Source organism: Anomaloglossus baeobatrachus, chromosome 1, assembly GCF_048569485.1.
Source record: "Anomaloglossus baeobatrachus isolate aAnoBae1 chromosome 1, aAnoBae1.hap1, whole genome shotgun sequence".
Classification (NCBI taxonomy): Eukaryota; Metazoa; Chordata; class Amphibia; order Anura; family Aromobatidae; genus Anomaloglossus; species Anomaloglossus baeobatrachus.
In genome coordinates, this window is record NC_134353.1 from 905,413,101 (window position 1) to 905,437,205 (window position 24,105).

A 24,105-nucleotide genomic window follows, 5' to 3' on the forward strand; every position below is an offset into this window, starting at 1 on the left:
GGGTTCACATAATCCTAGGGGCTGAAATCTTGACTTAAAGGGATTATTTATTACTTAAGATTGCGATAACCCATTCATAACATAGGTCATCAATATCAGATTGGAGGGGGTCGGACATCTTGGTGGTCGTTCAAGTACTGAAGTGAATACAATCCGATCTGCAGCACTCGAGGACATCGGAAGATGGCGAGCTGGTTAGAATAACAAGGAGGAGAATGAGATTGAGGGGGGGGATGCTAAGTATATGATCACTATGGCCCAGCATGATAGCAGAAGCGCCATGCCTCTACCGCAGTGATGGATGGGACCCTTCTACTGACTTGGGGCGGGGGGGGTCCCAGCCGAATCTGCAGAGCAGCACATCTCACCTGATACACAGTCCACAACCACAAGTGCCCCGTCTGTAACACGGAGAGCGGCCGTCACTTCTGATGAAAAGTCCACGTGCCCGGGGGAATCGATCAAGTTTATAAGGAAGCCAGAGCCATCCTTGCACTGTTTGATGAAGGCCATGTCGTTGTCCGAGAGTTCATAGAACATGGAGATTGCCCTGCGAAGAAGACACAAAAACCTGATGAGAGCGGCGTCCATGGCGTGATCGGGGGAAGGAGGGGCAGAAGCATGTGAATTATTGCAAAATATAGACCCTGAATATGGGGCGGGGGCACTATACAAAAAGGTTAGGTCATGGTGAGATTACTGGTATAACTATACTCCACCAGGACAAAGTGCAGCTGTGAGGGTCTTCTCCTAGATCCAGACCTACAGGATGTCCCTCCTATAAGTAGTGATCTCCCGATACCGGCCCCAATGTTATCTTCTCTAGGAGAAGCTATCATTTAATATTACGGATCACACCACTCCTTTCATCCATTGCAATGTCAGACCGGTCACAGTCGGTGGATCGTGGTTCCTTCTATAAATAGTTTCTATTTGGGGCACATAAATGTGGCTTTGGCACCAAGGATGAGTGTACAGGGTCCGATGTGTCAGTATTAATCTGGAGACACAATGGGAAGATTCCAGAGAAAAAATATGAGCCGGGATGAAAAAAGTAATAAGGCCCCAAGACACGGTAATGTTGGCCAAAACCTGATATACTGTCCAAATATGTGTATGGGGGCGACTCTTCCTTAACTGATAATAGGGTAAATGAGGGGAAGAAACAAAAACAATTGGCATCAGAGATGTCCAAATGGCCGACCGTGGCTTACTCTACCCTCACACTTAGCTGTACGGAGCTATGAAGACAGCAGCCGATCAATCAAGAACTATTTAGGTTGTTTGGGCACCTTAAAGTGTTATTCTCCATCTCCATAGATTAATATTGTCTGATACGTCTTCTAAAAACAAGCAATTTTGCCATTTACGGCTTGTAAACATTTGCAACCGTTCTTGAGATATGAAACAATTTTCTTTTGTTTACATCTCGTTGCCTTGGAGACCGACCACTGCTGCTGTCCGGCTTGTAAAGCATTGAGCTGAAGTTAGGAGGTGACAGATCCCGGCCAGCTTAAATAAAAAAACCACAACCTACTAACAGAAAAAGAAAAAAAAAAAAAAAAGACCGTAAACAGTGCGCAGGTTCTGCTGAGTGGCACTGGTGGTCGGTTTCCACGGCAACAAGTGGAAAGAAGGGAATTTTGTTTACTTACCGTAAATTCCTTTTCTTCTAGCTCCAATTGGGAGACCCAGACAATTGGGTGTATAGCTATTGCCTCTGGAGGCCACACAAAGTATTACACTTAAAAGTGTAAGGCCCCTCCCCTTCTGGCTATACACCCCCAGTGGGATCACTGGCTCACCAGTTTTAGTGCCAAAGCAAGAAGGAGGAAAGCCAATAACTGGTTTAAAGACCAATTCAATCCGAGGAAAACATCGGAGAACTGAACCATACCACATGAACAACATGTGTACCCGAAAAAACAGAAAAACCCCGAGAAAACAGGGCGGGTGCTGGGTCTCCCAATTGGAGCTAGAAGAAAAGGAATTTACGGTAAGTAAACAAAATTCCCTTCTTCTTTGTCGCTCCATTGGGAGACCCAGACAATTGGGATGTCCAAAAGCAATCCCTGGGTGGGTAAAAGAATACCTCATGATAGGGCCGTCAAACGGCCCTCTCCTACAGGTGGCCAACCGCCGCCTGAATGACTTATCTACCTAGGCTGGCGTCTGCCGAAGCGTAGGTATGCATCTGATAATGCTTGGTAAAAGTAAGTAGACTCGACGAGGTGGGTGCCTGACACACCTGCTGAGCCGTAGCCTGGTGCCGTAATGCCCAGGATGCACCCACGGCTCTGGTAGAATGGGCCTTCGGCCTTGAGAGAACCAGAAGCCCAGTAGAACTGTAGGTTTCAAGAATTGGTTCCTCGAGCCCCCGAGCAAGGGTGGATCTGGAAGCTTGCGACTGTTTACGCCGACCAGCGACAAGGACAAAGAGTGCATCCGGGTGGCGCAGGAGCGCCATGCGGGAAGTAGAACCTGAGTGCTCTCACCAGAACCAACAGATGCAAATCTTTCTGAAATTGATGGACTGGACGAGGACACAAAGAAGGTGAGGTGATATCCTGATTGATATGAAAATGGGATACCACCTTAGGGAGAAATTCCGGAACCGGACGCAGAACTACCCTGTCCTGGTGAAGGACCAGGAAGGGAGTTTGTATGAGAGCGTTGCTAGCTCGGAAACTCTCCTAAGAGACGAGACCGTTACTAGAAGGCCACTTCCCGTGAAAAACGGGAAGGGAGACATCCTTCAAAGGCTCGAAAGGCGGCATCTGGAGAGCAATTAGAACCTTGTTCAGATCTCAGGGCTCTAACGGCCGCTTGTACGGAGTGCTGAGAAGACAAACTCCCCGTAGGAACGTGCGTACCTGAGGAAGTCGTCGTTTCTGAAAAAATACAGATAGCGCTGAGACTTGTCCCTAAAGGGAACTGAGCGACAACCCATTTTCCTACCTAGATTGCAGGAAGGAAGGAAACATAGACGATGCAACCGGCCAGGGAGAAACACCCTGCGCCGAGCACCGAGATAAGAACATCTTCCACGTCCTGTGGTCAATCTTGGCGGACGTTGGTATGCTAGCCTGTCTCATGGTGGCAACCACGTCCTGAGGTAATCCTGACGACACTAGGTTCCAGGACTCAATGCCACACCATCCGGTTGAGGGCCGTAGAATTCAAATGGAAGAATGGCCCTTGAGACAGCCAGTCTGATTGGTCTGGTAGTGCCCCCGGTTAGCCTACCGTGAGGCACCACAGAACCGAGTACCACAACATCCTCGGCCAATTTGTAGCGACGAGGATGGCGCGGCCGCAGTCGGTCTTGATCTAGCGCAGTACTCTGGGCAACAATGCCAGAGGTGGCACCTAAGGTAGCTGGAACTGCGACCAATGCTGAACTAAGGCGTTTGCCGCCAGAGCTCGATGATTGTGAAACCGTGCCATGAAGCTGGCACATTGTTGTTGTGCCGTGACGCCATTAGATCGACGTCCGGCCTCTGTCAGCGGCGCCAGATCTCCTGAAACCCGTCCGGGTGAGGAGACCATACTCTTTCGGCCACACCTCAGCGACTTAGGAAGTCAGCTTCCTAGTTTCCACACTTGGGATGTGAATTGTGGATATGGTGGATGCCGTGTCTTCCACCCACATCAGAACCTGCCGGACTTCCTGGAAGGCTTGCCGGTTGCGCGTTCTTCCTTGGTGGTTGATGTATGCCACCGCTGTGGAGCTGTCCGACTGAAGTCGGATATGCTTGCTTTCCAGCCGCTGTTGGAAGGATTGTAGGGCAAGATACACTGCTCTGTGTTCAAGAACATTGATCTGAAGAGTGGACTCTTGCTGAGTCCACGTACCCTGAGCGCTGTAGTGGAGAAAAACTGCTCCCCACCCTGATAGACTCGCGTCTGTCGTAACTATCGCCCAGGACGGGGATAGGAAGGACCTTCTTTTTGACCAAGAGGTGAGAAGAAGCCACCACCGTAGAGATTCCTTGGCCGCCTGAGAAAGAACGACGACTCTGTTGAGGGACGTCGACTCCTCGTCCCATTGGCGGAGAATGTCCCATTGTAGTGGACGCAGTAAAACTGCGCGAAAGGAACTGCCTCCATTGCTACCATCTTACGTAGGAAGTGCATGAGGCGTCTCAATGTGTGCGACTGGTTCTTAAAGAAGAGCTTGCAGCCCGTAGTGAATGCTGTTTGTCTAGCGGCAGCTTCACTATCGCTGAGAGAGTAAGAAACTCTATGCCTAGATATGTTATCGATAGGGTCGGGGTCGGATCTGACTTTAAAAAGTTGATGATCCACCCAAAACTCTAGAGAGTCTCCAGCGCAACGTTCGGGCAGTGTTGGCATGTTTCCTAAGAGAGTGCCTTGACAAGTAGATCGTCTAAATACGGGACCACAGAGTGACCCTGAGAGTGCAGGACTGTGACTACTGCTGCCCTGACCTTGGCGAAGACCAGTTGGACTGTCGCTAGCCGGAAGGTAGAGCTACGAACAGAGGGTGTTCGTCTCCTATAACGAAGCGTAGAAACGCTAGTGCTCTGGATCAATCGGCACGTGTGGATAAGCATCCTTGATGCCTAATGATGCTAGGAAATATCCTTGGGACCTTGAGGCGATGACATGGCGGAGGGATTCCATCCGGAACCGCCTGGTGTCCACGAGCTTGCTGAGCATTTTTAGATCCAGAACGGGACGGAACGGCCCGTTGTTATAGGTACCGCAAAGAATTTGGGGTAAAAACCGTGACCTTGTTCCTGAAGAGGAACGGGGGTCATCACTCTTTCTGCCTATAGAGTGCACCCTGTTTGCAGAAGAGCAGCGGCCCGGCCGGGAGGTGGAGAAATTCTGAAGAATCGAGTTGGAGGACGAGAAGTGAGCTCTATCTTGTACCCGTGAGACAGAATGTCTCACACTCAATGGTCATTGACCTATGGCAGCTAAATATCGCCAAGGCGGGAGAGCCTGCTACCGACCGAGGCCGCAAGTCATGAGGAAGCCGCCTTGGAAGCGGGTTTTCAGACTGTCGCTTTTTTGGGCGAGACTGAGCCCGCTAAGAATCTTAGCTCCTCTGATCCTTTTGAGTCCACATTGGACGAGGAAAAATGGGACCTGCCCGAGCCTCGAAAAGGCCGAAAACCCCGACTGCCTCTTGCTCTGTTGGGGTTTGTTGTGTCCGGGCTGAGGAAAGGATGAATCCTTACCCCTGGACTGTTTGATGGTTACATCCAACGCTCACCAAACAGTCGGTCAGCAGAAAAAGGCAACTGGTTAGGCAACCTTTTTTGGAAGCAGAATCTGCCTTCCATTCACTTAACGAGCAGACCAGGCTCTGCTTAAAAACACGGAGTAGCGGAGGCTACCGCCGCACGGTTCGCAGAGTCCAGGACAACCTGAATCGCGTAAGAAACAAATGCAGACATTTGAGAGGTTAAGGATGCCACCTGCGGCACAGATGTACGTGTAACCGTGTCAATCTGTGTAAGACAAGCTGAAATAGCTTGGAGTGCCCCAAGGGAGAGAATGCCGGAGCCAACGGTGCGCCGACAGCCTCATAGATGGCTTTCGACCAGAGATCCATCTGTCTGTCAGTGGCATCTTTGAGTTTGCAGTTCCATCTTCCACTGCAACTATGGATCTAGCTACAAGCCTGGAGATTGGAGGATGCCGCTCGGGACATTGGGTCCAGTCCTTGACCAAGTCAGGGGACAGGGATAACGTGTATCCTAAGCCGTTTGGAGAAGCGCATATCTGGATAAGCGTGGTGTTCCTGGACTGCCTCTCTGAAGGCAGAGTGGTCCAGAAAAATACGTGAAGCTGACTCCTCCACTGGAGGACCTGTGAGAAATAACCCACATTCTATAGATGGACGCTATAAGATTATTTACTATGGCGTCACAATCAGGTGTATCCAGATTGAGAGCGGTCTCAGGATCAGAATCCTGAGCCGCTACTTCCGCCTCATTACACAGCGAGTCCTTCTGTTAGGACCCTGATGAAACCGAGGCCGCTCATAGCGAGCCCACTTAGGCTGTCTGGGACTGACGTCCGTGCAGAGCCGTGACTCTGGGATGCGTGTGACATTCCCGGAGCTGTTAGTTATTCACACTGAGGGGGGCCATGGATCAATGATTCAACAGTGCCCATATTGTGAGAGACATGTCCGGACTGCTAGGCTTCTAGTATCATAGCCATAGTCTCAGAAAAACTGTCAGTAAATACTGCAGACACCGTCCTCATCCCCTGGCCATTAGTGCATACAATGGGAGTCTATGTACCTGCCGGCCGTGTAGCCGTACATGCTGTACCAGCTGTATAGAAAAACATGTGGTTCTGCACCTTTGTTTTACACAGAGAATATGCTGATAACTCCTCCGCATAATCCAGGAGGGTATATACAACGTGCGACCAAACAGTGCAATGTATATAGTACAAGCATATCTATAAGTGCACTTCTGCACTAGTGGGGTTAGCACCACAGGTGCTGCTTAACGCCTGTTACAGCGATTGTGTGACTATCAGAATGCCAGGGTCTTCCACACTTGTCTCTGTATCGTACAGAAACTGACACTAATGGCTGCCGGTGTCCTTGTAGAGAAGGAAGCCGTGGGCGTGCCTGAGAAAGTGCGGGAATCCGGATTCACAGTGCACACAGTGAGAGGGGTGGAGTATGCAAAACATACTCCAGCTCTCAGCTCTGCTCTATGCAGCGTCACGCCCCTACCCTGACTGTCAGGGCTGTGGGCGGTAACGAAGGGAGACTAGGCCCAGAAGCCGGGGACTCGAGTTAACAGCGCGGCCGCCGTAAAAGCGCGGGCCGCGCTGAAGTCCCCGGCGCACCACAAGTGCCAGCCGCGCCGCAGTTCCAGCGGCCGGCGCGACCGATTCATAGAAGTGGCCAGCGTCCCGCCCCTCTCCTGACTGGCAGGTCTGGGGGCGGGAACGAACGGAAGCAGGCCGCAAAAGCCGGGGACTCTAGTTATCAGCGCGGCCGCCGTAAAAGCGCGGGCCGCGCTGAAGTCCCCGGCGCACCACAAGTGCCAGCCGCGCCGCTGCCAGCGGCCGGCGCGACCGATTCCTGGAAGTGGCCAGCGTCCCGCCCCTCTCCTGACTGGCAGGTCTGGGGGCGGGAACGAACGGAAGCAGGCCGCAAAAGCCGGGGACTCTAGTTATCAGCGCGGCCGCCGTAAAAGCGCAGGCCGCGCTGAAGTCCCCGGCGCACTACAAGTGCCAGCCGCGCCGCAGTCCCAGCGGCCGGCGCGACCAATTCCCATAAGTGAGCCTGCTTCAGCAAAGCTGAATGAGGCCATGGCACAGGCGCCGCAGCGCTGATGTCCCCCGGCGCACTACAACACCCAGCATGCTGCGGTGTGAGCGCCAAATGCACGGGGACACAGAGTACCTTGAGGAAGCAGGGCCATGTCCCTGATGTACTCCGCTCCATCCAGCATCTTCTCCAGGGGCTGTAGATGGAGCACGGTCTCAGTGCCTGGAGACCGGTAAATCCCACTTCACCCAGAGCCCTGTAAAAAGGGATGGGGAAGGAATCAGCATGTGGGCTCCTGCCGCCGTACCCGCAATGGGTACCTCAACCTTACAAACACCTCCGACATACAGTGGGGTGAGAAGGGAGCATGCTGGGGACACTATATGTGTCCTCTTTTCTTCCATTGTTGCCTCCTTCGCACAAAGCACAAAACTGGTGAGCCAGTGATCCCACTGGGGGTGTATAGCCAGAAGGGGAGGGGCCTTACACTTTTAAGTGTAATACTTTGTGTGGCCTCCAGAGGCAATAGCTATACACCCAATTGTCTGGGTCTCCCAATGGAGCGACAAAGAAAGTGCTAATATCACAAGAACGGCTGAAAATTTTAATAAGCGGTAAATTGAAAAAATTGCTTGTATTTACAAACACTATTGGATAATAGCCACTTGTGAAAATGGAAATAATCCCTTTAAGGAGCTCATCATTGCTCATTGCTCTTACATCAGGAGGGGAGAGGAGCCAACGATGTCACGTCTATTGTCATATCACCTAGAACAGTCCGCTTGAGCAATATTACGTTTGCGGCGCCATATACAAGCCTCGAATTATGGGATAGATGTCATATTGCGGCTACGTTTAAAGCTACTGTCACTTTTGTTTAAAAAGCAAATCTAGGGAGTTTGTGCAGGGACATTTCGAGTGTCCCGATGGGCGCAGCAGTGTAGGATTAGTTATTCTGATATTGGACACACGAGCCGATCGTTGTGAAATTTGTTCCGTAAATGAAGGCCGAGTCTATAAATACCCGCAGCTTATTGCCTTGGACTCCGCTCCTCGGCCTGCAGAACGCAGCTACAAAAATAAAGTCACAAGAGTGAAATGTATCCCTGCGATGGCGATACCTAATCCTGCGCAGGGGGAGGAAAGCCCGCCTGACTCAGCAGAGACTCGGGGCCGCAGAGGACCCCGGCGGAGAGAAGTCCTGCATATACCATACTGCGCTGATAGGTGTATGAACTCCTCACCAGGAGCAATACGAAGAGACTGCTTAAATGACAACTCAATAGAATGTGTAAATGTTCCCCTGGTGGGCGAGGGAGCGAATGACCTGTGACAAGATCTAACCTCCCCGCTGCCTCCACCACCCGACTACAGCCGGTGTCATCTCCACATGAAATAATAGCAGAGAGGGATCAGATACAGCAAAATAAAAGATGCAAATCTGCTTAGCACTATGTGTACTCAGCTTCAAAGCATCCGTATAGGTCTCCATGGTTACAGACTACAATCCTACAACGTGTAGTCAGGTTAACGAGATGGTATAGGCCATCAAATAATGACTGCTGAGGCCTGAAGTCCGTGATCCCCAACATCCGAAAGCACCCCACCCCCTCCAAAGTTAATCATAGCTGGACCCCACTGCAGATAACCCGCGACCCCCCCTTCTCCTGCTTCCCCAGGTTACCCCGCAGCCCCCCGTTCTGCCTCTTCCCCAGGATACCCCGCGGCCCCCCCATTCTGCCTCTTCCCCAGGATACCCCGCGGCCCCCCAGTCTGCCGCTTCCCCAGGTTACCCCGCGGACCCCCCGTTCTGTTGCTTCCCCAGGTTACTCCGTGGCCCCCCATGCTGCCTCTCCCAGGCTACCCCGCGGCCCCTCGTTCTACCGCTCCCCACGTTACCTCGCGGCCCCCTGTTCTGCCACTGCCCACGTTACCTCGCGGCCCCCTGTTCTGCCACTCCCCACGTTACCTCGCGCCCCCCATTCTGCCGCTCCACAGGTTACCCCGCGGCTCCCCATGCTGCCGCTCCACAGGTTACCCCCGCAGCCCCCTGTTCTGCCACTGCCCATGTTACCTCGCGCCCCCCGTTCTGCCACTCCCCACACGTTCTGCCACTCCTCACGTTACATCGTGCCCCCCATTCTGCCACTGCCCACGTTACCTCGCGCCCCCCGTTCTGCCACTCCCCACGTTACCTCGCGCCCCCATTCTGCCGCTCCACAGGTTACCCCGCGGCTCCCCATGCTGCCGCTCCACAGGTTACCCCCGCGGCCCACCGTGCTGCCGCTCCACAGGTTACCCCCCGCGGCCCCCCGTGCTGTCGTTCCCCAGGTTACCCCCGCTGCCCCCCGTGCTGCCGGTCCCCAGGTTACCCCGCGGCCCCCCGTGCTGCCGGTCCCCAGGTTACCCCGCGGCCCCCCGTGCTGCCGGTCCCCAGGTTACCCCGCGGCCCCCCGTGCTGCCGGTCCCCAGGTTACCCCGCGGCCCCCCGTGCTGCCGGTCCCCAGGTTACCCCGCGGCCCCCCGTGCTGCTGGTCCGTTATACCACACCACGGCCCCCCTGTTCTACCGCTCCCCAGATTACCCACACCATCTGTAATACCGCCGCAGGTTACACTGTGCTCTTTGTTCTACCGCCTGAAGGATATCAATAAGAGGAGGCAAAGTGAGTAAACAAACATGGGACTGCAGCACCCGGCTACACGGGTCTTGCTTCTACTCTGTTACCATGGTGACACAAACCTCAGCAGATGAGCTGTATGCACAACCCAATAGAGTTTTTAATCAATTCTATTGGAAAAACTGGGGCAATAAAAAGTAGTGAAGCCGCAGCAGAATGGAGCCGGCCTGGCCGGACCTGTAAACACTTACGTAGACTTAATGGTGATGCAGCGTTCTTGTTCATCTTTGCGTGTGTCTGTGAAACGCGTTTCTCCGGCTCTGGCAGACGCAATGATGCCGGCTTTGCACACCAAGGAGTCGGTCAGGGTGGATTTACCATGGTCCACGTGAGCAATCACAGACATATTTCTGATGTTGGACTTTTTGTCCATGATCGCTCGGATCTGGTCTACGGTGAAGTTCACCTATAATGGAAACAAAAAGGAATGTAGTAGTGTAGAAGCATTCTGTACAAAACACAGACATGGAGAGACAATATGGAGGACGCACTGCCACAACATTAGATCCTCCCCAACCATAGCAGGATCTCCTATGACACTCTTCAGCTGACCCTCCTAGGTGTAGGTTTTGCTTCCTTTCCGGGGCTGAATTCTCCCGGCCATCGCTTACTCCATTTCATGTATAGTGTGAACATCTGGAGACTTAACCTGTCCCTTCCAAACCCATATCAACAGCGCACAACAATGTGATCCATCACATCGCAAACCCCCTATGAAAGGTTCGAACCCCCATAAAGGTTACCCATCACCTCTGCGACTGGAGAACCAGCAAGGGGCAATCTCACCCATCACCTCTGAGACTGGAGGACCAGCAAGGGTCAATCTTCACCCATCACCTCTGAGACTGGAGGACCAGCAAGGGTCAATCTCACCCATCACCTCTGAGACTGGAGGACCAGCAAGGGTCAATCTCACCCATCACATCTGAGACTGGAGGACCAGCAAGGGTCAATCTCACCCATCACATCTGAAACTGGAGGACCAGCAAGGGGCAATCTTCACCCATCACCTCTGAGACATACTGACCCATCTTGATGCTCTTCAGCCTTCACCAAAAGCCATCAATGGAGGGTTGAGTTCACCCATATACTGGAGCTGTGGTGGAAGGACCCGGAGGAGAACTAAACCACCCATCTGATAGGGGCACCCAAAAAGAGCATCACAGACCAAAAATATCCTTGAGAAAACACACAAGGAGAAAAAAATGGAAAGCCGTGTGACTACAGAGCAAACAACTGACATTACAAAAATTCATTGACATTTGGCGGATCCAGAAGGGTCGGAGAATACGGCACACAAGCCAACGCTCCCACAAAACTCCCAGACAGCCATCGGCTCCACCACCTAAGGCTGGTTTCACACTACGTCTTTTTAACATCCGTTGAAAACGTTTTTTTAACGGAAGTACGGATCCTGCTTTTACAGCAAATAACGTATGCAAACGCATATGTTATTTTGCAGGATCCTGCACTGGATGTTTAGGGGCGGGCATTGGAGTCATGTGATCGGGAGTGAGGGGAAGTAGACTGGGAGGAGGCTTATGACAGCTGCAGACGCTGGTAACCAAGGTAAACATCGGCCTTGGATACCCGATATTTATGTTGGTTAGGAGTGTCTGCAGCTGCTAGGAGCAGGGGAGAGAGAGAGGAGAGGAGAGGAGAGGAGAGGAGAGGAGAGGAGAGGAGAGGAGAGGAGAGGAGAGAGAGAGAGAACGAACACTGGGCATGCTCAGTCCAAAAGCAGGATCCTGTCTTTCAGCATGCAGCGTTCACCTGCGTTTGCGTGCGTTATAGTCAGGATCCAGCAATTTGCAGTATTTGGACGGAGCTCAAAAACGCTACATGTTGCGTTTTTGAAACATGTTAAAATAACGCAAAAGGACGGATCCTGCGTCTAACGGACGCAAACGCACGCAAACGCAGGTGGACGCGAGTCCATTGAAAAAGCATTGACATGAAAACGGATTTGCACAGGATCCGTACTTCCGTTAAAAAAACGTTTTCAACGGATGTTAAAACCAGTGTGAAACCAGCCTAAGGCCACCAGCTGACACCTCCACCAGTAAGTCAGCCGGTGGCTCATCTCCAGGAGAACAATGTGATCAGCAGTTAGAAATTGGACATGTGCGATCCACACCTGCCCCGACCATCACCATCAGTTACCCGGCACCCCTTGTACACTGATTTGGCCAAAACTGTAAATATCGTTGATTAGTCTGTGTATGGGAGGTTTTAGCCCCATAGGCTGCATTAGGCCCACGACAGAGGCTCAAAGCACCTGAGGACAAGGGCACGATGACGTCACTACACTGACAGTCTGAGTCAGGCTAGACAGCAGAAAGACCAACAAGGCTCGACGTGGAAGCAGCGTGAGAGGATGTGGCATTGAAGAAAACGGTATGGAAGCTCAAACAGGGGCACTATCACATGGAGGGGCACTTATACCACGCAGAGGCATATTAGGGGACCAACCAATGCCAACCGGAGGCACATGGGGGGAGAGAGAAATTAACGACAAGCGGAGGAATAGTAGTAGCTGCACAAGTAAATTAGTGAGTGCAGCTCTGGAGTATAATACAGGATGTAACTCAGGATCAGTACAGGATAAGTAATGTAATATATGTACACAGTGACTGCACCAGCAGAATAGTGAGTGCAGCTCTGGAGTATAATACAGGATGTAACTCAGGATCAGTACAGGATAAGTAATGTATGTACACAGTGACTGCACCAGCAGAATAGTGAGTGCAGCTCTGGAGTATAATACAGGAGGTAACTCAGGATCAGTACTGGATAAGTAATGTATGTACACAGTGACTGCACCAGCAGAATAGTGAGTGCAGCTCTGGAGTATAATACAGGATGAGTAATATTTATTACAGTGTGTTCCCCAATAACTGCTCTTGCCACCCATAATCCCAGGCCCATAGATTATAGGTAATCGCAGTGTCCGGTCCGCGCACCGCCAGAGTAACAATAGTGCACTTTTCCGGTTTTCAGAGCGCCAGGTACAGTCTTCTTCAGTGTTTCATTACCGTACAAGACGATCACTGAGAAATCAGATCATTTATCTCCTCACAAGGTAACATCCATTACAAGTGACAGGTCAGGACAGTGCGGGCTCCTTCTACAAGGAGTGATGGATGGCAGCCATGCCGCCCGAAATAGAGGACTGACAGCAGCGTCATCTTCTCCCATCACAAAAAACACCGGCTGTGGGACAGACTGTAGCATAAGGTCACAGACACCAGAACAGGACCAACTGGCTCCGCGCCCACCCTCTCTTCGCTCCCGGAATCAGGGGTGGGGGCGCAACAAGCTCTGCACCCCCTGCCGTCAACGGGGGCCGCATTGGTCCCTGCACCTCCTCTTTTCCATTGTCGTCAGTGGCACATTGGACTGCTAACCCCTCTATCCCGGCGTCAGGAGGGGCACATCAGACCCCACACACCACTATCAAGGTTCTGGGGGGGCCCATCAGGCCCTGCACCCCTCTATCCCAGCGCCAGTGGGGGCACATCAGACCCTTCATCAAGGTGCCTGGGGGGGTGTCACAAACCACCGGGGGGGTCACTCAGAAATCCCCCGCGCTGGCTACCAGTACGTCACAATCGGGGGGTAACAAGTGGGGGTCACCCCTCCTTTATACCTCCCGACCGACAGACAGAGCACGTGACGCGCTCTCTAGCGCCCCTCTTATAGTCAGGCCAATTATGGAATTGCCCGACAATAAGCAAGGAGGCCGCTATACTACTTATGCCGATTATTGAAGGGTCCCCGGTGAGAGTAAGGTATATATTCCCCCGACCTCCGCGGGCGGAATATATAATATCTTCCCGAATCTCACTGGCCTCCCCACAATAATCCTTGGCACAACTCGCTGCCACCAACCGCTTCACGGTAACTATTAGCCGAACACACAGACGTGGGATTCGAGATCGAGATAACAGAACAGCCCAAGATTAATTATATAATTTAATCAGCTTAAAGCACACTAGAACTACAATATATACAATAGGGAATCTACAGAATATACATATGTCAGAGTACAGTTACAGATAAAGCATGGGTTACAAACAGGTATACAATTACATCAGTTACCTTGTGCGTCTGGCCACAGGGGGGCGCTGTAGACCAGGTTTCCAGGAACTCTCTCACAGGTCTGTCCCAACCAGGCCCCCGAGCAGAAGAACGCTGGAAAATGGCCGAAGTAGGGTTATCAACCTGGGCAGATCCAGGTCCCCTCCTACCTTAGTGACCTCACAGGGAAGCACTGCCACTCCCCCTGCATGGATCAGAATTATCCAGCAAAGGGGATATTGGCTATAACTTTGCCTGGGAGCGTCGTAGGCAGACGCCAATGCTCTCATTGTGACAGTTATGAATTTAGCTACAGAACGAGGGGACTCATGACCTGTCTGCCAGTTCCCCATTGGCTGATATCACGCCTGGGGCATTTCCCAATGTCCTGCTCCCATAAAAAGGGGGTGCCAGCATCGTCCTCATGCGGAGACACCATTTTTATGGTTGCCATATTTATCGGAAATATGGCTTGCGAGATATGAACCATTTTTTACTGGAGTCGTTCTGTCTGGCTATTTCCATAGCCTTGCTAACTAGCTAGCAGCCCCCACTACAGGGTGACGGCAGGGAGTCATCCTGTGTCCATTGTCCCTAAGCCACCTCATTTCCATATCACAGGACATGGCCATGGATTTGTTGCTAAACCAGTTGTGTGAAGGGAAGGGGGTAGTGACACCAGGAGAGGGCTTCCTGACATGACTTGAATGTCATGATTTATCGTCATATCTCCGGATTTACCTCACACCTCCCCCCTTTTGAGGGCGCTAGGGGGCAGCACACTCCGGTGTTCCCCCGTGCGCCCGTCCGCGACCTCTCCTTGTCGGGACAGCCCGTCTGCGTTACCGTGGTCACGGCCCCTTTTGTGGCGAATGGTGAAGTTGTATTGCTGGAGCGCAAGGCTCCATCGCAACAATCGCCCATTCGTCCCAGAGACGGTGTGCAACCAGCTGAGGGGATTGTGGTCCGTCTCCACGATGAAGTGGCGCCCGTATAGATAGGGTTGCAGACGCTGCAGGGCCCACACTATGGCCAGGCACTCCTTCTCCATTGTAGAATAGGCCACTTCCCTTGGTAACAGCTTCCTGCTCAGGTACAAGACTGGGTGCTCTTGGCTCGCAGAGTCCACCTGGCTGAGCACCGCACCGAGGCCGAAGTCACTGGCGTCGGTCTGTACTACAAACGGCCGCGTGAAGTCGGCTGCCTGTAGCACGGGCGGGCTGGACAGGGCGTCCTTTAGGGCCCGGAAGGCTGTCTCGCAGTCCATTGTCCAATCGACTGCAGAGGGCAGCTTCTTCTTGGTGAGGTCCGTCAAGGGCTTTGCCAGGCTACTATAGCATGGAACAAACCTCCTATAGTACCCAGCGGTCCCCAAGAAGGACATCACCTGCTTCTTGGTCCTGGGGGTGGGCCAGGATGCGATGGCCTCCACTTTCTCAGGCTCGGGCTTCAGCGTTCCCCCACCTACCCGGTGACCGAGGTACTGGACCTCGCTCATGGCCAGCTGACACTTTCCCGGCTTGATGGTCAAACCTGCCCGGTGGATCCGCCTGAGCACCTGTGCTAGATGCTCTAGGTGGTCCTCCCAGGTGGGACTGAAGACGGCAATGTCATCCAGGTACGCGGCCGCGTACCCTTCAAGTCCCTTGAGCAGGGTGTTGACCATCCGCTGGAAAGTGGCAGGGGCATTCCTCATCCCGAATGGCATCACCGTGGACTCGTACAGTCCAAATGGGGTAATAAAGGCAGAGCGTTCCCTGGCCTTGCGAGTCAGGGGGATCTGCCAATATCCCCGGCTCAGATCCATGATGGTCAGGTACTGAGCCCCGGCCAACTGATCGAGCAGGTCATCGATGCGTGGCATTGGGTACGCATCGGCGACCGTGACAGCATTGAGCCCCCTGTAGTCCACGCAGAACGGAGTGGTTCGGTCCTTCTTAGGGACGAGGACTACAGGCGAGGCCCAAGCGCTGTTGGATGCCTGGATCACCCCCAGCTTCAGCATCTCGTCAATCTCCTGGCGCATGTGTTGCTGCACCTCCAGGGAGACCCGATATGCTGAACGCCGGATCGGGGGATGATCCCCAGTGTCCACGTGATGGACAGCCAAGTCAGTCCTTCCGGGCTGGTTGGTAAACAACCCCCGGAAGGGGTGTAGGGTGGCCCACAGCTGGGACCGTTGGTCCTCCAAGAGCTGGTGGCCAACCTCCACATCCTCAATGGATCCGCCTGCCCTAACCTGGGCTAGCATATCCAAGAGGGTTTCCGCTTCTCCCTCCTCGGGCAGGTTGCACACGGGGAGCGCACATGCCTCCCGCTCATGATGTGCCTTCATCATGTTCACATGGAAGGGCTTCCGCCTTCCACGGGCAGGGTCCAGGGTGACCAGGTACGTCACAGGGTTGAGCTGCTGGTACACGAGGTATGGGCCTTCCCAGGCTGCCTGAAGCTTGTCCTGTGGTACGGGGACCAGTACCCACACCTCTTGACCCACTTGGTAGGTCCTCTCACAAGCGTTCTGGTCGTACCAACGCTTCTGATCAGCCTGGGCTTGAGCCATATTGTCGTGTACCAGTTGCGTCAAGGCCTGCATTTTGTCCCGGAAGCGCATGACATACTCGATAACCGACACTCCAGGGGTGGCCAAATCCCCTTCCCAAGCCTCTTTCACCAGAGCCAGGGGGCCCCGCACACGTCGCCCGTACAGGAGCTCAAACGGTGAGAATCCTGTTGAGGCCTGTGGAACCTCCCGGTAAGCAAATAACAGGTGTGGGAGATACCGCTCCCAGTCACGCCCATGGGAGTCGACCAACATCTTAAGCATCTGCTTCAAGGTGCCATTGAACCGCTCGCACAGGCCATTAGTCTGTGGATGGTACGGGCTGGCCACCAGATGTCGCACCTGGACTTGCTTACAGAGGGCCTCCATCAGCTGGGACATGAATTGGGTCCCCCGGTCAGTGAGCATTTCCTGGGGAAAACCCACTCGGGAGAAAATCTCCAGCAATGCGGTGGCCACCTTGTCAGCCCGAATGGACGACAAGGCCACTGCTTCTGGGTACCGGGTGGCATAGTCCACTACCGTCAGTATGAAGCGTTTCCCGGAGCTGCTGGGGATGGCCAGCGGGCCGACCAGATCCACAGCCACCCTCCTGAAAGGCTCATCGATGATTGGCAGAGATACCAGTGGGGCTTTGGGGCGTGGCCCCGCCTTCCCCACTCTCTGACAGGTTTCACACGAACGGCAGTAGGCAGCCACATCGGCCCCCATTTTCGGCCAGTAGAAATGCTGGTTTAACCTGGCCTTGGTCTTAGCGATCCCTAGGTGTCCGGCCATCGGAATCTCATGTGCGATCCGCAACAACTCCGTCCGGAACGGATAGGGTACCACCAACTGTCGGTCCCTGGGCCACGCCTCCGGTGAACCCTGCTGGACCGTGGCCCGGTACAGCCGTCCTTGGTCCCAGACCACTCGCTCCGGGTCCGAGTCCGAGGGAGGCTGTGCCGCCTGCTCCTTTAGAGCTTTCAGGCTGTCGTCAGCTCCTAACGCTGCCTGAAACCCCTGACCAGATGTGGCCAGAATCGACGAGACTGTCACATCTTCGGTCAGTACCCCGGGACCTGTGTCCTGGCCTCCACCTGACTCGGCTGCCACTTGGTCAGAAGGGGAAGAGCTATCGGACCTCCGGGAGGCCCCTTGGCTTCCAGCACTCCCACTGCGGGTGACAGCGGCCACAGCCGCTGCGACCGTGGGTCGTGCCTGCTCCTCCTCCGTTCCTGACCAAGTCGCCGGTTCAGGCAGACCTACCTGGCTTCCTGACACCCCGGTTGTGGGGGAACCATGCACCGAGATCTTACCTGGGAGCACTTCCGCTCCTGGACCGGCCCCAATCTCACCTGCCTGTTCCCCTCCTGCAGCAACAGAACCCCGGTGTGAAATCTCTGGGGACCCCACATTTGCTGTGGTAGCCCCCACCCCACACACTGGTCCTCCCCCTGCAGCACCCTGCTCTCTGCTTATCCCTGCAGAGGGCAACAGATCCCAGCTCACAGGCTGGTTACTTGTAGAGGCATTGTCACACCTTTCTCTGACCCCCTCCCCTGTCACAGCTGCAGCTGTGTGTGTGTCTATGGTGTCTGTGCAAGCAGAAATATCAGAGTTCACTCCCTCCTCCCTTACATCATTCATAGATAACACATTAACATTGTCAGGAGTCATGTCAGCACTGGCTGAAGGTTCAGCCTTTGGGGCGGGGCCAAACTGGGAGGTTATTTGCCCCAAATCTGTCCCAAGTAGCACGTTTGCAGGGATCCGATCAGTTACCCCCACCTCCCTCACCCCTCGCCCTGCGCCCCAGTCCACATAAATGTCAGCAACAGGCAGCGCCGGGTCAATGCCTCCAATCCCGGAGACAGCGAGGGTTTTTCCAGGGATCAAGTCTTGGGGGGACACCATCTCAGGCCGCACCAGAGTCACCTCCGAGGCGCTGTCTCGCAGTCCTATGGTCACAGACTGGCCGACGGTGACAGGTTGGAAGCTGTCCAGGGACCTACCACCACCCCCACCCACACAATACACCTTGGGCGGCCCTTGGGACGGGGACGGAGCCGGGGCCTTGGGACGCTGAGGGCACATGGCCTTGAAGTGTCCAGGTAGGTTGCACTGGTGGCACCGTCTTGGCTCTGCCACGGGCCTGGAGAGGGGAGTTGAGGGGGACACCCCCTGCAGTCTAGGGGCAGGTGGGGCAGTCGCAGAATTCATCTTACCCCCTCTCCAGGTGCTGCTGGTGGCCGCTCTCCTGGCCTCAGGGGCCCGGTTGTTGGTGTAGTCATCGGCAAGGGCAGCTGTAGCCGTGGACCCCTTTGGCTTCTGGTCTCGGATGAACTGGCGGAGATCCTCAGGGCAGTTCCACAAGAGTTGCTCCGTGATGAACAAGTCCAGGATCTCCGGTCCGGTGGAAAGCTGCAGGCCTTGGGTCCAGTGGTCGGCAGCTCGGGCAAGTGCCCGCCGGTGGTCAGCCCAGGAGTCCTTTGGTCCCTTCTGCAGCGTCCGGAACTTCTTGCGGTAGGACTCCGGGGTGAGGTTGTACTGTTGGATCAGGGCCCGCTTGATGGTGTCGTAGCCCTGATCTGCCTCAGCAGGCAAGTCCCCAAGGATATCCAGGGCCTTACCCCTTAAACGGGGGGTCAGGTATTTGGCCCACTGGTCCTTGTTCAGATGGTGCTGCAAGCAAGTCCGCTCAAAAGCAGTCAAGAAAGAGTCCAAGTCTCCATCCTTCTCCAGCACTGGGAAGTCCTCAACACGGACCTTTGGAAGTTTGGTGTCTGGAAGGTCACGGGTGGCTGATGAGGGCCGGAGCTGAGCTAGCTGCAGCTGGTAGTCACGCTCTGCCTGGCGCTCTTCACGCGCTGCCTGCCGCTCTGCCCTGCGCTCTGCCATGAGTATCTCGTAGGTATCCCGGTCTCCAGCCTGGAGAAGGGCCATAGCCATTTGAAGAAGGCTATCCGAGCCTCCCAGGCTCGGTGGAATGGCACGTGGTGATCTGCGGCCCGCTGCGGAGCCTGGTGCTTCACTGTCCATTGCAGAGCGGAGGGCTGGCGTCTGGCTCGTTGAGGACCCTTGGGCGAGCTGCTCCTCATCTTGTCCAGCAGTGCCCGGTTGTGCAATGTCCTCTGCAGAGCTGTTTTCTGGCGTCGGGCTCCTGGAGGGCTCGTGGACAACCTCCTCATCGTCTCTGGCCTGAGCATCGGCCATTCCTTTGGCTTTGCTCCTGGTGCTATCAGCCATGGTTGCAGACTTTGGTCACTGACACAGAACTGACACCTGATGCCTCCACACACCTTACAGTATCTGCACTCTGACACTCTAGTGTTGAGCTAGTCTGAAGACCCCAGCAGCCACAGCTGCTGCAGGCAGTCTTTAGTGTCTGGGAGTATGGGTCTTACACTCACACACACTATTATCTCGATCCCACCGCTATGCCACCAATATGTCACAAACCACCGGGGGGGTCACTCAGAAATCCCCCGCGCTGGCTACCAGTACGTCACAATCGGGGGGTAACAAGTGGGGGTCACCCCTCCTTTATACCTCCCGACCGACAGACAGAGCACGTGACGCGCTCTCTAGCGCCCCTCTTATAGTCAGGCCAATTATGGAATTGCCCGACAATAAGCAAGGAGGCCGCTATACTACTTATGCCGATTATTGAAGGGTCCCCGGTGAGAGTAAGGTATATATTCCCCCGACCTCCGCGGGCGGAATATATAATATCTTCCCGAATCTCACTGGCCTCCCCACAATAATCCTTGGCACAACTCGCTGCCACCAACCGCTTCACGGTAACTATTAGCCGAACACACAGACGTGGGATTCGAGATCGAGATAACAGAACAGCCCAAGATTAATTATATAATTTAATCAGCTTAAAGCACACTAGAACTACAATATATACAATAGGGAATCTACAGAATATACATATGTCAGAGTACAGTTACAGATAAAGCATGGGTTACAAACAGGTATACAATTACATCAGTTACCTTGTGCGTCTGGCCACAGGGGGGCGCTGTAGACCAGGTTTCCAGGAACTCTCTCACAGGTCTGTCCCAACCAGGCCCCCGAGCAGAAGAACGCTGGAAAATGGCCGAAGTAGGGTTATCAACCTGGGCAGATCCAGGTCCCCTCCTACCTTAGTGACCTCACAGGGAAGCACTGCCACTCCCCCTGCATGGATCAGAATTATCCAGCAAAGGGGATATTGGCTATAACTTTGCCTGGGAGCGTCGTAGGCAGACGCCAATGCTCTCATTGTGACAGTTATGAATTTAGCTACAGAACGAGGGGACTCATGACCTGTCTGCCAGTTCCCCATTGGCTGATATCACGCCTGGGGCATTTCCCAATGTCCTGCTCCCATAAAAAGGGGGTGCCAGCATCGTCCTCATGCGGAGACACCATTTTTATGGTTGCCATATTTATCGGAAATATGGCTTGCGAGATATGAACCATTTTTTACTGGAGTCGTTCTGTCTGGCTATTTCCATAGCCTTGCTAACTAGCTAGCAGCCCCCACTACAGGGTGACGGCAGGGAGTCATCCTGTGTCCATTGTCCCTAAGCCACCTCATTTCCATATCACAGGACATGGCCATGGATTTGTTGCTAAACCAGTTGTGTGAAGGGAAGGGGGTAGTGACACCAGGAGAGGGCTTCCTGACATGACTTGAATGTCATGATTTATCGTCATATCTCCGGATTTACCTCACAGGGGGTATAGACACATCAGGCCCTGCACCCCCTCGTGTCAGGGAGGGGACACACCGGGCCCCTCACCAAGGTGTTGGGGGGGGCACATCGGGCCCCTCACCCCCTTATCAAGGTGTCAGGGAGAGCACATCAGGCCCCTCACCACGCCATCAAGGTGTCAGGGGGAGCACATCGGGCCCCTCACCCCCTTATCAAGGTGTAAGGGAGAGCACATCAGGCCCCTCACCACGCCATCAAGGTGTCAGGGGGAGCACATCAGGCCCCTCATCTACGTGTCAGGGGGGAGCACATTGGGCCCCTTACCAAGGTGTCAGGGGGGAGCACATTGGGCCCCTCATCTACGTGTCAGGGGGGAGCACATTGGGCCCCTTACCAAGGTGTCAGGGGGAGCACATCGGGCCCCTCATCTACGTGTCAGGGGGGAGCACATTGGGCCCCTCACCCCCTTACCAAGGTGTCAGGGGGGAGCACATTGGGCCCCTCACCAAGGTGTCAGGGGGGAGCACATTGGGCCCCTCACCAAGGTGTCAGGGGGGAGCACATTGGGCCCCTCACCAAGGTGTCAGGGGGGAGCACATTGGGCCCCTCATCAAGGTGTCAGGGGGGCACATCGGGCCCCTCACCCACTCATCAAGGTATCGGGGGGGAGGGACGACACACATTGGTCCCCGCACCCCCTTAATCGAGGTGTCAGGGGGGCACATCGAGCCCCGCACCCCTCTATCTCAGGCCCCGCGCCCCTCTCTCCCGGTGTCAGGGCTCTGATCGCGCTGTTCCCGTTCAGCTGTGCAGTGTAGACAGACATGACAGGTGATCCCAGTATAAGATGGCCGCATCACCGGCAGCGGAGCGCAAAGAGCTCGCTCCCCGTCCATATCCCCGGGCCGCCCTCTCCCCGTCCCGGTAAATGCCCGCCGGGCTGCCCGCTCTCACCATGGCGGCGGATGTCTCCGGATTCCCCGGGCAGAGCGAAGCAGGAGCCGCCTCACAGCTGGAGGACTCGGGAGGAAGAAGGAGGGGGCGGGGCAATGACGTCACTCACAGCCTACTGCGCAATGGCTGCCGGGAGAAAAGGGGTGGGACGGAGACTAGAGGACAGTGTATCCATGGTAATCTGACGCAGCCTCCGCTGCAGAGGGGACCGTAACCTGCCGCAGCCTGTGCTGAGCGCGGGGGATGCTGGGAGGATGATGTGTGCACAGCCCGGCAGTGTCGCACTGCTGCATATTATAACCTGCTACCGGCAATGACATCAGCGCAGGCGACATTACTGCCTGTATAAGTGAGAGTGTGACCCCCATAACAGACCCCGCACCCCAATACAGACCCCAGACAGAAAGCCTCAGATCAGACCCCCAAGATATATGTATTTACTAAAGTGGATCAAAAAGCGTCGCCGGACCCTGGTCCAGTGGGAAAGTCGTAGTTCGTTGTGGTGACCCCCGGGAGTGCCAGGATCCACTGTAGACATCACTGAGCCTTGACCATGATTCATTGTAGGCATCAATGAGCCATCAAATGATTCACTGTAGGCATCTCTGAGCCACCACCCTGACTGTAGGCATCACTGACCCACCGCCATGATTCACTGGAGGAATCACTGAGCCACCACCATGATTCACTGTAGGCATCACTGAGCCACTGCCCTGACTGTAGGCATCATTGAGCCACCGCCACGATTCACTGGAGGCATCACTGAGCCAACACCATGATTCACTGTAGGCATCACTGAGCCACCGCCATGAATCGTTGTAGGCATCAGTGATCCATCACCATGATTCACTGTAGGCATCTCGGAGCAATCACCATGAATCACTGTAGGCAACAGTGATCCACCACCATGATTCACTGTAGGCATCACTGAGCCACTGCCATGATTCACTGTAGGCATCTCTGAGCCACCACCATGATTCACTGTAGGCCTCACTGAGCCACCATCATCATTCACTGTAGGCACCACCGAGCCTCTGCCATGATTCACTGTAGGCAGCACTGAGCCCCCAACATGATTCACTGTAGGTAGCACTGAGCCCTTGTCATTCTCTTGATCAGTGTGTGCTTAAATCTTCCTCCTCCAGACATACTGCTGATCCATAGACCCAAAAAGTTCATGTTTTCTTTCAACACTCCGCAGAATACAATCCCAGAACTAGTTTAGAAAAGTTACTAAAATTTTGCCACTACTGCATTCTCATGCCATTTCCACCCAGCTCTGACAAAGTGGGCAGAGCGGATGTGGGATGGGGTATTGGCAGCGCTGCTCATCAATTCATGTTCGCTACGTCACTACGTTCACTCAAGGGTGTTCTGTCCCTCTGCTTCCTCAGGAATCTGGTGGCAGTCGGTTACAACTTCCTCTCTGTGACCTTCAGGTAGTGTAGCCGATATTCCTATAATAATAATAATAAGTTTAATTTCTATAGCGCCAACATATTCCGCAGAGCTTTACAATTCAGAGGGGACATGTACAGACAATATGAGACAATACAAAAAAAACTAAATTAAGATACCAGGAGGAGTGAGGGCCCTGCTCGTAAGCTACAGTCTATGAGGAAATAGGGGAGACACAAAAGGTGAATGGGGGGGAGGGGGGAGGAGAAAAGCTTGTCATATATGGTCCAGCCATCGATTTAATAGGGGATTAAAAACCAGCTGCGTGGACCAGTCGCCAGCCAGAATTTATACAGGTACAGGGGACGAGAACTGGAAGTAATTTTTTTTTTTTTAGGAAGGGCAGAAAGGAAGTAGATTAGATCAGGGCGGTGAGGTGATAGGCTAGTCTAAAGAAATGCGTTTTTAGGGC

At 54.0% G+C, this 24,105-nt stretch overlaps 1 protein-coding gene across 2 annotated transcripts in view; it reads right to left on the bottom strand.

Moving 5' to 3' along the window:
• LOC142256002 (elongation factor 2-like) overlaps positions 1–22,340 on the bottom strand; it is an 86,851-nt gene extending 64,511 nt beyond the window's left edge. Inside the window, exons 1-3 of one of the 2 annotated variants that reach the window (XM_075327482.1) lie at positions 22,236–22,340; positions 10,145–10,359; positions 369–550 (exon numbers count right to left, since the gene is read on the bottom strand). In XM_075327482.1, the coding sequence (XP_075183597.1) occupies positions 369–550; positions 10,145–10,359; positions 22,236–22,238 (400 nt within the window). In that variant the 5' untranslated portion in view covers positions 22,239–22,340. Of the gene's footprint in view, positions 1–368; positions 551–10,144; positions 10,360–14,054; positions 14,154–22,235 lie in introns of those variants that run through there. The other variant, XM_075327490.1, reaches the window with a different exon arrangement.
• Between the last annotated feature and the right edge of the window lie 1,765 nt (positions 22,341–24,105).